Source organism: Chroicocephalus ridibundus, chromosome 1, assembly GCF_963924245.1.
Source record: "Chroicocephalus ridibundus chromosome 1, bChrRid1.1, whole genome shotgun sequence".
Classification (NCBI taxonomy): domain Eukaryota; kingdom Metazoa; phylum Chordata; class Aves; order Charadriiformes; family Laridae; genus Chroicocephalus; species Chroicocephalus ridibundus.
The window spans coordinates 154,217,958-154,234,596 of NC_086284.1; the positions used below are offsets into that span (position 1 = coordinate 154,217,958).

General features: G+C 45.0%; 1 protein-coding gene across 4 annotated transcripts in view; it reads left to right on the forward strand.

The window, feature by feature from the left end:
* Positions 1-603: 603 nt before the first annotated feature.
* Positions 604-16,639, forward strand: part of WASHC1 (WASH complex subunit 1) — a 45,013-nt gene continuing 28,977 nt past the window's right edge. Inside the window, exons 1-2 of one of the 4 annotated variants that reach the window (XM_063319097.1) lie at positions 604-709; positions 11,871-12,024. In XM_063319097.1, the coding sequence (XP_063175167.1) occupies positions 11,876-12,024 (149 nt within the window). In that variant the 5' untranslated portion in view covers positions 604-709; positions 11,871-11,875. Of the gene's footprint in view, positions 710-746; positions 1,119-1,856; positions 1,990-10,884; positions 10,906-11,870; positions 12,025-16,639 lie in introns of those variants that run through there. The other 3 variants (XM_063319089.1, XM_063319079.1, XM_063319104.1) reach the window with 3 other exon arrangements.

Sequence of the window (16,639 nt, forward strand, 5' to 3'; positions counted from 1 at the left end):
TAGATAGATAGGTACTATACACAGGAATGGACTGTATCTTTAATTTGAAGTGAGAACACAAGTAGCTAAGAGGAGCTTATTGTGAAATCACAAGCCACCAACGATTAGTATGTCAATTAGTTGCTTTTCGTAAAATGTAAAAGCTTGCAGTTCATAAGCCAAGGTGCCCTAGCTTTGTGGAGCTCCCACCTAGCACCCATCCCCGCACAGACACAAAACTAACGCGTATCTCCACTTTGTGTGTAGATCGGCTCTTCACACAGCAGGCAGAACGCCCAGCTTTGGGACAGCAGGGCAGGCAGGCCGGCCGCCCGCTTCCATTGCCCACCACCTGGGCCTCCAAAGGCCACACAGGGACCAGGCCAGCACGGCAGCCGGGGCACAGGGGATGGCGGCGGTGCCAAGGAGGGGTTGAGGCGGGGCAGAGGAGGCAGCGCCCGGCCCAGCAGCCCCCGGAAATGGCGACCGGCGCGGGCAGCCACCGTCCCGCAACATGGCGGACGCCCCCCGCCGCTGGAGTCGGCCTCGCGCTCCGCGCCCCACCCTCAGCCGCGCGCATGCGCGGCCCCACCCTCGGCCCGCCCCAGGGGCGTGAAGCGAGGCGCCCGGGGCGCCCGAACCGGGCGGAAGTGACGGACGACAGGGGGCGGAAGCGGCGCCCCGCGCCGCTTCCTGCATTGGGCGGCGGGGCGTGTCTGGCTGGTGGCAGGTGAGGGGCGCGCGGCGCGGCAGGGAGCGCGCGCCGCGCCGGGCTGGGCCTGGCCCCGCCCCCTTCCCCCGCCGTTCTGTGCCCGGCGGCTGGGGCGGGCTCGGGGCGGCCTGGCCGGGCCCGCGGCGACGGGGTGTCCCGCGGCTGGCGGAGGGCGCCGAGAACGGCTTCGGATGGGCTCGGCGGCGAGGGGCCGGAGCTCGGGACCGGGGGGGTCCTCCCTTCCTTCCCTCCCTCCCTCTGTCCCGTTGGGCCTGAGCGGGGCGGGAGGCGCCGGCGGGGCCCCGTAGGCGACCGTGAGGGGCTGCTGCGGGGTGGGCGGCCTGTCACCCGCCGGTGGGACGCTGCTGGTGGTGGCTACGGGCTCTGCCCTTCGGGGGCTCGGCCGGGTCTTCGGAAGAAGAGCTCGGTAATGTGGAATGGGAGTTGTACAGCACCTGTTTGGGTGGGATAACGGGTTTAGAAAACCTTTTTTATTCTCTTCTCACACGGTGCCTCAGTGCTGAGCCATGAAATAGGTTGGAAAAGCTGCCAGGCAGGTGTGGAGTGTGGAAATTGGAACTTGGCAATGAAATGTGGGACAGTTGGACTCAACATTGTGCTTTGGGGAGTGGGAAGGGCGATGCCCTCTCTCCGTGTGGGTTAGGTACCCTGTTGTGACTGACATGGTGTTGCAGCCTGAAGGGAGTCACAAAAAAGAGAAAGATGTGTCCAAGACAGAGGGTCAGAGGACTCTGGGATGTGCGTTATGTGATTTTTACTCAGAAAGTTGGCATAATGACTTGTAATAGGATTCTGGGGGGTTTGTACTATTCCAAGGAATGATTGGTTGCTATTAACAGTTAGCTAATTCAAAGAGCACCACAGATTATAAAAAAAACTTAACTTCTAGTCCATAAGTGCATCAGCACCATTTGCTACCTGGGGTACTGGCAAATCAGTTTTAATATGGATTGCCTTCAAGTTGCACAAGGACATGTTCCTCACTCCCAAGCTGGTAGCTGTGATGTTGTAATGATTTGTCAAATGAAAACACGTTGTCAATGTTTGCAAGTGAACCCAAGTGCTGTTGTGATAATTGCACTTATTGTATTATTTATTTTTCTATGTTCAAAATAAAGAATGAGTCAGCCAACGCTCAAAAGACAACAGGGCTACTAGACCTAGCTGTACACATGAAGAAAGGCTGCTGATGGACGTAGTGAACATTGTGAATCTACATCCAGCTGTGATGACCATTGTTACTATTTATTTTAGTAATCAACAGAAGTCCTATTCTGGTGAGGTTTTCCCTCTTCTTCTTCTTTTTTTTTTTTTTTTTTTAAGTGATGTGGCTCAAGTGTTGAGTGGTTGGACAGCACCTGGATTTTCCCAAAGGCCTCTCAAAAAAGGAGGCTTTTTGTACCTGGGGCGAGTAGACTAATTCTTGACTCCGCTCGCTTCTACAGTGCAGCTTCCAACAAGGAGTGTGGGATGGTGCCAGCTGTGGTTGTGGCATTTCATGTGATTCAGGCAAATGTCAGCTAGGAGCTTGCTTGAGATGACCTATTTATTTCATTTAGGTTGCACAGCGGGGATTGCTGGCAGTGATTTGCAGACTGGGTTGACCTATCCTGGAGTAGATGAAGTAGAAGCTAAAACTGTCCCTATTTCTTGCCAGTTCTCTGAAAGACAGAGCCTTCCTTGAGCAGTGAAAGGAAGTGGAGCGGATAGTGCTGCTCTTGCTAGAGGCAAGGGCTGGAAGCAAAGTGATTTTGGCACGTCCTTGGAGGGGCATTCTGTGTCTTGGTTTTCTGGGGAGTCGGAGGTGCTCTATTCAACTATCCCTCGCTTAGACTTTCTTTTAGGAGAGTTAGCGAAAGGCTGATAGGTTCTTCTGGTATTTAATTATGTTTGTCTTTTCTTAGTAGCAAAGCTGGGATGTAAAGGCTGCCTGGTATGCCTCTGTATTCCTGGGATGCTTTGGCTGGGGGGAAGTAGCCACACTTCCAGAGAGCCTGTGGGCAGAAAAATGCCTGAGGCAGTCCCAGAGCAGCACAGGCTGTTAGTCTTAGCATCTACCCTTCTTCTATCACTCTGGATATTTAAACTGAGTTTTTAATCTTCATTCCTTCAGATAAAAAGTGCTGTTCTCATCTCTCAATTCAGGAGTTCATTGGCAAGAAAACTGAAAGCAGATAATCTTTGGAACTACTCTGTAGTCTGGGTTCTGGTAATACCAGGTAACTGCAGTCACTGCACACTTGGCCTGAGAAGTAAAAGAGAAGGGTAGAAATTGAAGGCTCGGGAAAAATAGTACTGAGATAAGCCTAAAAGCAAGGCAGGTTGGTTTTTTTTTTTTTTTTTGATTAAAGATAATGTGCAGAGGAAGAGGAGGATTATGTTTGAAATTGCAATGTTTCCTGTGGCTATGGTGTTTGAGCTTGAAGGGAATCACTTTTATCACTCAAAAAGCAATTTCTGTAGCTAATCAACTCTGCTTAGACTCCTTCACAAGATAACCTTTGCCAGAAAATAGTCCATCCAGCAGCTTGTTTAGTGGGTTATTGATTTCTGAGGTGTCATTCTTTTGACCCAGCTTTTTGTCAGCTCCTGTCATCCAGGCCACCCTGTAGGGATGTTCCTTCTAGCAAATGGGAACAGACTTGAAGACACTTGCTTATAGTGAGTGAGTTCCTCTCCTGTCATCTTGCAGAAAAGCAAGCATGCCCTTTGCTTTTGATTGTGTAAAACAGACAGGAACTGGTTTGGTTGCTAGTTTGATTCGGTTGTTGCCTTCATTAAACGTCTCAGGTTCTGTTGTAACATAGTGCATGTAGGGCATGGGTGCCGTAAAACTCCAGAACTTTGGAGCACAGGGTACTGAATCTGGAGGTGAAAAATAGGACATTGCTAGTGTGGGTCTGGGGCAGCGAGATGTGGCAATGGTTAGATTTGCAGCTAAGGTCATTCTGCATGAGACTGAAGCTGATTTTTGCATCAGAAAATTAGAGGAAAAAATTAACTGGATATTTTAATATATTTTTTTAGGATAGTGCTATGGTTTTGCAAGTATGTATTTGTTGCTGTGGTCTGATAGCAGCTCCTTATTTTTCTGAACCAAATGTTCTGGAGGAAGCTCTACATCAGCATTTCAGCTAGCCTGCTTTTGAAATACTTCAGCATTTAAGAGAACTTACTGCAGTGAAATGGCACTGCGAGGGACTTTTGGCATAGCCTGTGGCTTCTGTATACTTCAGCCGCACAAAACCAAAGCACCTCCACTTAGGAAATCAAATGAAGAGCAGTGTCTGCATGTTTGGGCTGGGATTCTCAGCGTTACTTTTGATGTGTGTATTGTAGGTGTAGCGAAGATGTTTGCTTAGGCTTCTTTTATTACAAATAATGAGAGGAAGGGAGAGCAGGCAATTAGCATAGTGCTTTTGGTCAGTTTTAAATGGCTGCCTTAGAATCAGATCAATTGTTCATTAGAGCGCCTAATTGTCTCCATTAATGATGAAAGCTGAAGGTGACAGTTGCAGAGTGGGTTATCTGATTAACTTTAGATACCAACATCTGCCCATAAAATGAGCTTTATGTATCTAGCTGAAGGAAAGCAGTTTCAGCCTGTGCTTAGCTTTCTCAGCAAGGTGATGCAGCCTGCAGCTGCGTGCCTCATGGCAGTGAGGGCTGCTGTCTGTGCTTCGCAAAGCTCTGCAAGACAGTACTGACTTAGAGGCCATCTTAGCTTGTGGAGCTGAGAGGGTCGAAGTGAACTTCTAAATTCTTTTAAGTTTCTACCTTTCAGATTCTCCTTAAAAAAAATAATTTAATGTAGTAGCATTCTGTCTTCTGGAGAGTTGCTATAATTTTATTTTACCTGATCTATCTTTAAATGTCTCGTAACATGAGCTTACCAGTGCGGCAGAAAAAGCTTTTCCTTTTCCCACAGCTGCTGCTAGGACAGATGAGGTGAGACTGCTTCAGTGATGTAATCCACTCCTGCCATTTCCAAGCAGAATATTGCCCCACGAGGCCAGGATATGCAGTGTGTGAAATGCAGCGCGAGCCCCCGAGTCCTGCTGCGTGTCAGGTCACGCTCCTCAGTGCTCTGCAGTTTCTGCAGGGCCGTGGTGTGATATGGGAGGCTGACTCCATTTGAAAAAATCTTGGCTGTTCAGGCAGTCCCATATCAATGAGTGACTTCTGGAACTATCCCCACGTATCTGGAGATGCCTTGTAGGATTCGTTTTTTACTTTTTTATGTTGTTCTTCTGAGATTATGCTATACTGTAAGGACAGGCTGAAAGTATGAGGTTGATGAGATTAAGTGTCTCTCTAAAGCTGTAGCAGAGGAGCAGAAATGGCTTTTACAGCTGTGTCTAGGTTAACTTTGATGTAGATCTGGCCATGATGTGCTCCTGCCGCTCTGAGGGGAAGCGAGAATGATAGCTTCTAAAGCTTCGTGCTTTTTCTGCACCCCTTGCCCATCTCTGTGCCTGGGGAGCTCCAGCTGCCCAGTTTAATTCGCTCATTGAAAGTGGGCAGGTTGGGACAGCTGGAACGGAGAGCTCTCTTGCTCCAGAAATGGTGCTAGGAAGTAAAATCTTAACTGATGCCAGGCCCTCCAAAGATGGAGAAACCCCACTCTTACATAGTTTTGTCTAAAATAGCTACTATAGGTCTTGAGGCCCAAAGTGGTAACGTCTACAACAGAGTTTGAGGATGCAACTATAAGAGATGTCTAGTAACATGAGCACCCTGGTGGAGTACAGCCTGCTACGGGTCCTAATTATGGTCTTATTAATGCTTTCTTTCATCACTGCCTTCCAGCCTTCAGATGGTGATTAGACCTATTTATAGGGGCAGAGTTCCTTAATATTCAGCACAGTGCACCTCTTGCCAATCAAATCAGTACCATCTGCATCTTTGATTGCTGCTTAATAACACTGTAGAACATGGTTAATTAAAAAATATAAATAGACTTTTCATCCTCTTAACTTATCAAAGTGCTTCTCTCCTCCTCCCTTCCCCCCCACCCCCTCCCCTCCTTCAAAAAGGTAAAGTTGGCTTAGCACAGGGACTGCGGTGAACCTCTCATCTCACTGCTGGAAATACATCCTGCTCTCCTACCCAGGATAGTTACCTATTGTGTGCTCTGCTGGAGGACGAAATTTCAACCCCTCCAGTGAATGTCAGCACAGGGCAGAATAATTGTTTGCTGCCCGATAAAATAGGACTTAGATCTAGGCTCTTGTGCTGCGTTTGCCACCGGTGTGTGAGCAACCTCTAGCTTTCATTTCAGTTGCTTGTCTACATCAGTATGAGTGCAGGTGCACCCACTGCCTTATCCTGTCCCTGAACAGGAGGAGCATACGCAAGGACATGTTTTGCTTTTCTAGCATTTTAAGTCTCTTTTCAAATACAGTTCCCTGGCCTTGCAGCTGGTAAACTCACAGGAGGTCAACTCTGGTAAACTCTGTGGAGGTCAAGGTGATACAATTATGTTTGTGTTTTTTTATTATTTTTTTCTTGGCAGAGTTCATTATGATATTTTATTGGAATGGCCTCTAGGCAAGCTTCTGGTACAACCAAGGTAGGACTTGAATATGCCAGCAGATTTGATCATGCTTTGAAATTCTGTGGGAAGCCTGTGCAGAAAGTAGAGAATAAGGGTGATGTAGTAGTATATTGGGTACAGTACTACAGAGTACTGTAGTTAAGTGTACACTAGTAAAAGTTTGTGATGAGGCATACAGCAGACATTGTAGCAGCTGGGAGCTATGTGAGCTGTAAAAGCCACATTTGGGCATTGCGAGCAGTGTGCTGATGTAGTACGCTAGATCAGAGCAGAGGAAAGTGACAGTAAGCCTGTCAATTTGTTATTGTCATCCAGGATGGGACAGCATTTGTCCCTAGGTAAACATGATGGAAAGTATTATGTGTAAGAAATTACTGTCAGTGAGGAATTTGGGGTGGCTTCTCACTGTTAACCAAGTTATGGATGTGACTTTCCTATCAGAGAAGACAGCACTTTGTGATAAACTGTGCCCAAAGCCTGGCTCTAATCTATCTTGTAAGTGTGTTTAATCTTAACCTGTAGTTCATTTGTGACTTCGTCTGTTCCCACTGTGAAACCATCCTGGTGGTAGTGGTGTAGCGGTAAGTGGTGAGGGATATGCAGACTTGGGTTTTATTGTGTATTGCTGGTCTCTGCGTCCTTGCAGGTGGCTACAAGGCATTGATCTTTTATTGGGGCCCTACAAAGGGGAGACATGGGGCTAGAGATAGCCTGTCACTTCTTCTTGGAGATGTTACTGCATGTGGGAATTAAAGGCCTTTAGTTCATTCTGCCTTTCCAGTGCAGAAACAGTAGCAGCAAGTAACTGCTGAAGCAGCCCCTGTATATTTGAAGAATACACACTGACTTTTTTTGCAGTATTTAAGCCCTCTTCTCCCCTGAGCCCCCTATTCTTAATCCCTTGAAGCATGTAAAGAAAGCAAGTATTGTTGGAGGCTTGCTTTATTCTCCCTTTATTTTCATAGCAAAACATGCATCTGGTAAGTGCTTGTATATAGCTTTACAGTCTCTGCCTGTGTTGAGGGCAGCCAAATTATTTTCTTAATATTGCCTTTGTTTATGTTCCCTTGAAAAATTAAGATATTTTAAGGTTATGGGGTTTCTTTTGTTCATAGATAATGATCTTGGTGATCGGTCCTCCATGGAGCAATATTTTCTAAAGAACTTAGAGGAGTGTTGCTGCTTTTACAGTCTCTGTTTGCTCCATGACAAATTCTCTTGGGCTTGGCCTTGACATAAGGAGTTTTATTCTTGGGTTCAGGGGGAAGTTACTCAAGGGGTGAGCAAAGTAGGTGGAGTGTTTGTTTCTCTACCTATCCAGAGCAGTGAATTGTATACTTCCTTTTCTGGGTTCAGAGCTGCAAATCCCTGTGTAGCCATCAGAGTATTAGACTTCCCTGGGATGATTAAGCAGTATGACCAGTTGTTGGTTCCAGATACCTGAATATCCTGGAGTGCTCAGTCTGTGCCCATCCTGGTGTAAGTCTTTGGGAAAGGTGAGACAGTCTGGTGGGGGCTGATGTTGCATTTCCCACTGCTGCTGTATTGCTCAGTTTTTGCTGGTGCGATGTTGGATCTGAGAGGGAGAGAGCAGCTTCGGGTGCAGAGGGATAGCCACCAGCCCTGACGAGCTTTGTACCAGCTTGCTTGAGTCTAAAGGCATAGGCAGCTTAAGGCAAAAGTGCGGATCTGAGCAGTTGCTAGCTCTAGTTAAAACTTCCAAATCAGGTTATAGCACTCATAAGCAGGTGGTGCAGTGAGAAAACAGCCTTTTCCTCTTTGTTTGCAATTTAATAAGGCAAATGATGTTATTATATAACAGTAGAGCACATTTGTCTTGATCATGAAAGTTGACACATAAAAAAATATTGAATAAAGAGTGGCTGGAGCCCTTAGATGCTGCAACTCTTTTCCAGAGCCTCTTTGATCACAAAAAAAAGAGCTGTGTTGCTGTTTCTTCTGCCTTGTGTCACCCATAGGTGGTCACACCACTAATGATTAAATCTCTTGGGTGATCTGACATCTGCATCATGCTTGCTTTGAGTTTTATATGCCCATTTCTCACTGGAGCATCTGATTATTCCATGTTGGCCATCTAATGCCAGGATGCTGTGCTTTCTGCTGAAACATGCCAGCTCCCTCTTTCAGGTACTGTGATACTGGAACCAGTTGGTTGCTTTGTGGAAGTCGCTTCCATGTGTAAGATAGGAACAGTTTGTTTGTACTTTTGGCGCACATGTTACATGAGGGCTTGGCATGCATTGGACAGGGTGGGAGAGCTGAGATATTTCTAATCTTCAGCACTGTGTTTTTATGTATTGCCTAATAATGGATCATGGCAAGATGTCAAGGAAATGTGCTGCTTCCTTCTCAGTGCACTGGAGGTTGAGATTAAGGAAGAGTCAGTCTTGTTGAGTGACATTCAGTGTTTGCTTTCCTTCCTGACTTTAGTTGGGAATATTTTGAATTTTCCTAATTAAAATCTTCCTTGGTCCTGCAGTTACTGTCTGTTATGGGAAGCAATTCTGCTTTTACTCTAAGCATACGGTTAGGCCTTTACTCAAAGTGTTTGTAAAACTAGCTTGTTTCTCCAGGTAGTTTGGTCACAAGAGCTAATAAATAGCAGCTGTAGCATGGGATTTTGCCTGAGTCTAGTAATTTAAAAGGCTGCTGCTGTTTTTCCTCTTTCTTGCTATAAATCTCAAATTTGTTACCTTGCACAGAAAGAATTGTCTCTTGTATCTGTCTCCAATAGCAGTTCCCACAGAGTCTACCACATTTCTCTAATGTGGTTGGTGGGGTTTTTTTAGGAAAGGTGGGAATCTGGAGCTCGTGGGAGAGGCTGCATTGAGAAACTGCGAAACTGAAGTTTTCTGACAGGTGAACTGTGACAGTGCAAGCAGGAGGACCTGGGGCTTTTCCTGCTTTGCTCCACTCCTGTGTGCTCCTCCCTTTGCAAGGGAACAGCAGGGCCTGAAGAACAGTCTGCAGCTTCTGAGTGCGACGAAAGAAACGGTTTGTTAGTAGCTAGAGGAGTGCTGCTCCTGAGTGTGAGCATCTGTCAGTCAGCAGCTGAACCGAGCTTGGCTTTAGAAAGGTCACTAAGAATTAGGCTTGGTGAGAGTCTGGGAAATCGTACTGGGGCTGTATAACCTCATCTGGCCTCATGAGGTGAAAAGCTTGGCCCTCTCATCCTGGGGGGTAGGATTACCGCTACATGGTAATGGTTTTGATAGTGAAGCAAGTTTAAGAAGTCCCCTTCTTGCCCCTGCTTCCTGCTCTGTTTCATGACTGGGTAATTACAGCTGTTTATCTGGCTGCAGTAAACTGGGTCATTGAACTGATAAGAGTTAAAAATAGCCATCCCAAACATCAGCAGCATTGATGCAACAGAAGAGTTGTGACCGGTGGCAGGGAGGATCATAAACTTGGTTTGCTGCTGAGCCAAAGTACTTCATAACCGTGCACTTGCTGTGTTATTTGGTCGCTTTGTTCCGCATTGCCAGTCAAATAGTAGATTTGAAAGCAAAAGGGTTCCCGCTTGCTTGTGGTCAGCAGATCAAAAAATGCCATCTCAAAATTAGCTATACTGCTCTCAGATTAGCTTGTATGCTTTACAACTCTAAATAATAATTTCCTGCTGAATAGGCCCAGTCAAGAAGACTAATCAGTGTGCAAACATTGCTGCTAAAGAGTGTGGATACAAAGTCTGCCTGCCAGTGATGCATGAAGTGAAACAGAGTAGATCTTGGCTTCCTGCAGCAGAGCCAGCTCTTCTGATGGCTGGGCTTGATTTTGCAAATTCGTTGTCTGTGGAAAGGCTCCTAGGTTTCCTCCTTCTTTTACCTCTCATATGATTGATTATTAAATGCACACCCCAAAAAAAACCAACCCAAACCAACCCCAGCCCTCCAAAACCCCACACCCCAAAACAACAGCCACATCACATTTACAGAAAGTCTTTCCTAACCTGCTGTGGTAGGATCAGAAAGGACAAATTTGGAGAGGGTGGATAATGTTTCTTAAATGTACAGGAATAGCTGCAGGCAAGTCTAATCTGATACCTTCTCATTTTGTGAAGCAAGATTTTCAAGCAAAAATTTAAAGAATGTGTGACGACTTCTCTAATTTTCACCTATTAAACAGTTGGTTTATGCTGTAACTATCTCTTCAGGGTCTTGTTTTGTGAGTTTCTCCAATATGGGCTGCGTTTCTATGTTTTTCTCCGCTTGCTCTGCTGTACAGGCTGGAATACAGTTTACACACCACAGTACTCCCTGAACTAGCTCCTGCAGACCTCTAAGTGCCATGGACAGAACATCGTATGTCCTGAGATATCTCTGTCTGTTTCTGATAACTTACTTTTTGATCCTCTTTTGTTTTGCTTCTTTTCAGCTTAATGACTATTTTCTTATATGAATATACAGCACTCTGCATGATGAAACCCTGTAATGAGCAGCTGTAGACTGTTGTTTGTTTTGTTTTTTTTTTTTTTTTTTTTTTTTACAGTCTGAAAGAGCAAGACACACAGAGAAAATGAGTTTGAAGGGAGTTGTGTAGCCCTAGTTGCAGAGTTTGGGCTAGAAAATGGACGCTAGAAATGGACACTCTGTTCACTAATCAGGCTGTCCTAACAGTAATGTATTTGTGAATTTACAATTTCTAATGTGCTCAGAGAAATGCATTTCTTCTCTAGACCCTCCTCTGTGTTCTGGGAACTTTTTTATTACTTTTATGAGCAAAAACATGGGAGGTGGGCTCTTTGGGAATTGCTGAGGGGACAGGTGAGCAAGGCTGGCAGGATGGAAACATGGCTGACGCATAGCCTTTTTCTGGCTGAACTGTAGCGCGGTGGTATTGGCCCAGTTGCATCCAGGAGCATGCATACTGCTCTGGTGCATGTGTTGAACGCGACTGAAAGACTTCAGTCTTAGGTTTTGTACATGAAAGGATCCTAAAATAAGGAGGCTTTTTTCAAGATAGTTACTAAGGAAAAATCCAGTCACCAGAAGCAATGAGCAGCTCCTGGGAATCTCAGAATGGAAGAACTCTCATTAACCTACTTGGAGCAAAGGCGTGTGTGCACATGCATGCCCTGTAAATTTCATAGCTGCTGTTCTTGGAAGGGAGTGATGGTTGTGTTTCTTGGAGCAGAAGTGTAAGGTGAAATACTGCATTTTGCTAATAGGGTTGAATGACCTGAAATATGACCATCTGGAATAAGAGGATGGGAGGAGGGGACAGGGTGATTTGTGACGAGTCTTATCGCCACCCTGAACTGACTTTGCTCCAAAGTGTGGTCTTTGTTTTCAGCACAGTACTGAGCAGAGATTTGTTAAGTTATCATGCTAAAAATAAAATTATTGTTCCTGAAAGCATTCAGATGAGCAAGAGGCTCCCACCTCACTGTACATGCCTTGGATTTTATTAAAAATCCGGTATGTCAACCGTATTACTTGTGTCGTTCTCCTCAGCTCACCGATTCTGTTGTAAATGCTTTCCTAAAATAACTAGGGGAGCAGAGAGTGGAAGTCTCTGAATAAAAGCTGTGATAAAATGGAAGTGTGTTTACTGTAATGACCTATTTGTTCTTTCCTTTAGGCACAATGGCTACAGTAGCCCAGAAGCACTTTTTGGAAGGGCAGACATACTCAGTCCCCCTGATCCAACCGGACTTGCGCAGGGAGGAGGCTGTTCAGCAGGTGGCAGATGCCCTTCAGTATCTGCAAAAGGTGTCAGGCGATATCTTCAACAGGTACGGTGCTGTCACATGGGGGTTGGGGGCTTAGCATGTAGCAATAGGAAACAAAGTGCTGTGATAAGATTGCATCAGTGAAAGGGCATTGCATTGGTAAGCAATGAAAGTTCAGAAAAGGGATAAAGAAGGACCAGATGCACTTCAGTAAAAGTTTATTGGATTCGGGTCTGTCACAGTTAAGCATAATGAAATGGCTGCAGTTCGCCAGAGGTTGTTTGTTACTAATTTTTTTATTCAGTGGCAGACTCCCACAAATTGCATTACTGCTTCTGCTGCAGTTATCCTTTATTCCTTCTTGCTCATATTTTGAATGGGAGACTTTCTTACTCAGAGTATCTAGAAGACACATCTTTTTGAGTCATTGTACTTGGAGCAGTGGAATAGAAAATGTCTCTTTGTTCTGATCTCTGGGACCTACAAACTGTTCTCTTTGGGCTTCTGGTGTTTTGCACTTCTCTTTATGTATGTTGGGAGGGCTGAGCGCATGAGAGGGTTTGAGAGGGTCTGTTATTCTCACCTCAGCCTCATAATCCATCTAAACTGATCTTTTCAAGGATTTGGCCCAGACTTGTCACCTCTTGCATATGGTCATTTTTAGGATTGGATATATAAGATTACATGTATATCAGATCAGAGAGATTCTTGTGTTTGCCTACAAATGCTGGTAGATGGCGTGGTGCCTTTTTTCGTCTGATGCCATGTTTGTTATCTCAGTGCCCTGAGATGGCATATCATATCAATGGTGTAGAAACAGATCAACATTATCTTCTCATATCCTGATTAGCAAAAGTACTTGCTTTGATTTCAGTGGAGATCATGATTACCTAGTATGATTTATTATGGTGTGAGCAGGACCCTGGCATTCTTTCTTCTTATGAGGTTTTGGTTTTGTTTGTTTTTTTTTTTTTAAGGGCAGATTGAAGTTACGTGATTTTTTGATAATGATGCTTTGAAGAGCAGCCTCTGAGGAAAGGGTAGTCACTAAGGCTGAGCTCAGGTCATTGAGGCAAATAAAGGCGCTTCATTGGAATAGTCTTTGTTTGGGCAAGGGAGTGGGAGAGTGCGTAGGCTAGATTAGGTTGAACATAAGGTCTCATTCTTCTATGCACTTCTCATTATGGGAACCCTTCATGCTATAAGGCTGGGAGAAGGCTTTTTAGAGCTGCCAGAAACATGTGGAAGGCACCTTTCAAGCCTGGGACTGGTTGGCAGTGCATTCCCTCTGTGTGGGGCAAATAAAGCTATTGATATAACTGAAGTGGTTCTTTCTCCATCTGCTTTTTTCTTTTTTCTTTTTTTTCTCCTACTCACTGCTTTGTAACACAGTAGCCTGTAATTTCCCTGGGGAGACAAGCCTGCTGTTTTGTATGCAAGTCACTCCTGAGTCCTGAACAGTGACTGTGATGCCGTTCCCTCGCACTTTGGTGCACTCATGACTTTTAATTACCAATTTTTTCGAACAACAGAGGAGGCTTCATTGGGCTCTTTGTTTGCTTTGCCTTTCCTCTGAGGTCTTGGCTCTCTGATACAATTAATAACGATTTAGTAATTATGCAGGCGTCTGATTAAAAGTTCCGTGACCTTGGTTGTTTCATGCCAATCAAGGGGCAAAGCTTTCAAGGTGAGAACTTTGTCACTTAGTGAAGAGTGACCTTTTATCTTCCCTTTCCTGAGATAGAGCAGCTCTGTCTTCCATTTCCAGGAAGGAGCTGCCTTATCTGGGGAAGTTCTGATCTGCAAAACAGCAGCTTGCAGTGTTGATGGAGAGGAAGCTTGTTCAGTGTGGCAGACTCAGCTGAGTGTGTCAAACTCATTACTTCAGTACTACAAAGATGCAGATGTTCTGGGGTTGTTTTGTGGGAACAGTTGGATTCGTACAGCGCTTTCAAGAGTGGCATGCCAATTTGTAATTTGTTGAAGGTGGAGTGAGAGAGTCTGTCTTTACTCTATGGAAAGAGAAATCTTTCCACAAACAAATCTTTTTTTTTTTTTACCACGTTAACTGATGAAAGCTTCTGCTTTGAGTTGTTGCTGACATGACAATTGAGTATGAATTCTTAAAATGACATGTCCATCCCTTGTGCAAGGAAGGTGAGCTCTTTCTTTCTTTCCTTGGAAAATGGCTGAAGGTAACAGTTGTGGTTGTAGAAGAAATATTCCCTGGGCCGGTTAGTGGCTGTGCAGAAGCAACAGTGAAAAGTGCTGGTGGATTCAGTCTTCTTAAGGGGACACCAGAAAGACACTTTTGCATTTGGAGAACTGGGAGAAAGAAGATAAGCAGTGTTCCTCCCCTTCCCCCTGGTTTGGGGAATCTGGGAAATAGCCCATGAGACGAGACTCTGCCAAGCTATCTTCTTTCCAAATGCACTCAAACAAGCTGACTTGCTATTAAGTTTAACTGTGCAAGGTATGTGATGAATGAGGCACTCTGCAGGGTTCATTAGCTTGTAGAGAATCAAGGGATGTGCAGGTGCAAAAAACCAGTAAACTATGGCTGAGACCCGGAGCAGACCCACTGGGAACAGCCTTGGAGAGTAGGTCTGTCAACCCACAGCATCTAAACCTCCTCTGTGCCTTGTTAGCTGTGCACCTGGACTGCAATCTGGAATCACTAAGAAAGAGCAGGGGGTAGCTCAGCTTTCCTCTGTCGTATTCCTAACCCTTGGGAGCAGGGACCCATCTGGCCTCTTCCACATGGAGAACAGCAAAGTACCACATCCTGCAGAGGGAGAGAACTGACCTGAGCAGGCTCTTGGCTGCTGGGCTGTACAGGTTGGTGTCTTAGGTCAGTACTGTCAACAGTCCCGTCCTCTTAGGAAGTCCTGTCCTCTTGGGGCTGATATCAGTACTGTGAGGAGATCAAGAGGCTGCACGTACTTTCCAGGGTTGTGTTTTGGAGTAATGGAAGCTTTAACCTTGTGTATGTTAACTGAATTCATGTAATTAATCTGCTGTGGAAGCTGCAGTAAAGATCAGATTCATCGCCTGTAGCTACTGAGATTTTAATACATATCATTACTGCCTAAAACATAAATATTCTAACATAGCCAATCTGACATAATATCTATATGAGTTTAACTCCTGGACTTTTAAGGAGGGCCTTTGATGTAAGTCACAGGAGGCAGAATGACCAATTTAAACACTCAATTAACCAGTAGTCTTTCATCTATTTGTTTCATCATTACCAGCATTTTCTGTGTGACAGCTTGTATTGGAATCGTGCACTATGGAATTTTTTACAGGAATGTGGTCGTGATAAGTACTTCAGATGGGCCACGGGTTTAGCTTTCCTGTGAGATGCCCCCCCTGGTTAGCTAGGCTTGCCCTGTGGGATTTCTCAATTTCTGAGGAGAGTTTTTGTTGCCAGGAGATGTTAATAACCTCTGATATGTCAGTTCATTACTCAGAGTGTACACTTCTGTATAACAGATCTGTGGAAAATTGCCTATGCAAGTTATCTCATGGAGTGTTATGGCAGTAGAAAGAAAACAAACACTTGGGGTTGGACTGCTGTTATCAAGGTCCTGATCTCCTTTGCCTGTGATCCAACCACAGGTTGTCCAGTGTACAATATTTCTTATCCTTGTGCTTTTTCAGTTTAAGGAAGAATTTCTGGGATGATCTTTTTAAAGATCTTTATTCAGTGTCTTTTGCTTGTCTGGACTAGTATTTTACTAAACAGGCCTATCCTTCTTGTTCTTCCCCAATTGGATTCAAATTAATTTCATATTAAATATTTGAAAATGACTTTAATATTAAATAAAGATTTAACTGAGAGCCACACTTCTGAAAGTGGTAGTTGGAAAACAAAAGCACTGTGGAGATGCTGTCAGGCATGGGGAGGAAGTCTGGTAAGTGTGTGATTAAGGAAGGTAAGGAGTGGCTGGCTAGGCAGCAGGGCCTTAAGGAATGTTTGGGACAGGAGCGGGGTTGACATGCGAGTAGTCCTGAAATTGAAAATGCGGATAAAACCTTAATCATGAGGTGCATTTGGGTGTTCCTCCTCTTGTTTTAAACTTATTACTGTGATTAGTCATGATGATCAATAGTGGAAATGGGTGACTGACATAAGAATATACTTGATTTAGGAGGTCTGTGGAATGTATTATGAAACATTTGTGTAAACTTGCAAAGAAGGGTCTTGCTGCAGGCTGTGCTGTGTCCTTTGTTGTGCACTGTGGCTCTGGGATGCAGCTTGGACACTGCATTGTAGTTGTTCCTCTGTTGTCTGTAAGGGTTTGACCTTAGTAGAAGGAGAGCAGTAAAGAGAGCTCCATCGTGATGGGTTTCCATTTTGGTGAGTTTACACCAGGAGGCTGTCTGTAGGGCAGGGAATCAATTTTTCTCCAGTTTGAGACTGATGCAGTTCTTGTTAAGCAACAAGTCACCTCATGGAACTTTGAAGTTGTCCTGGAGGCCATCTGAGAGAGCATGCTAGGTCTAGTTTAGTTTCAGATGCCTCTCTAGAGGGGCTGTAGGAGCAGTCATTCACTGCCAGGAATATTAGGCAGAAATGGTGAGGTAAAGGAATGAGAGGGTGGTCCTGCAGACATGAGGACATGGAGCATGGGGAAGACAGAGTGATGAATTTTGCTTTGCAGATACTGGTTAT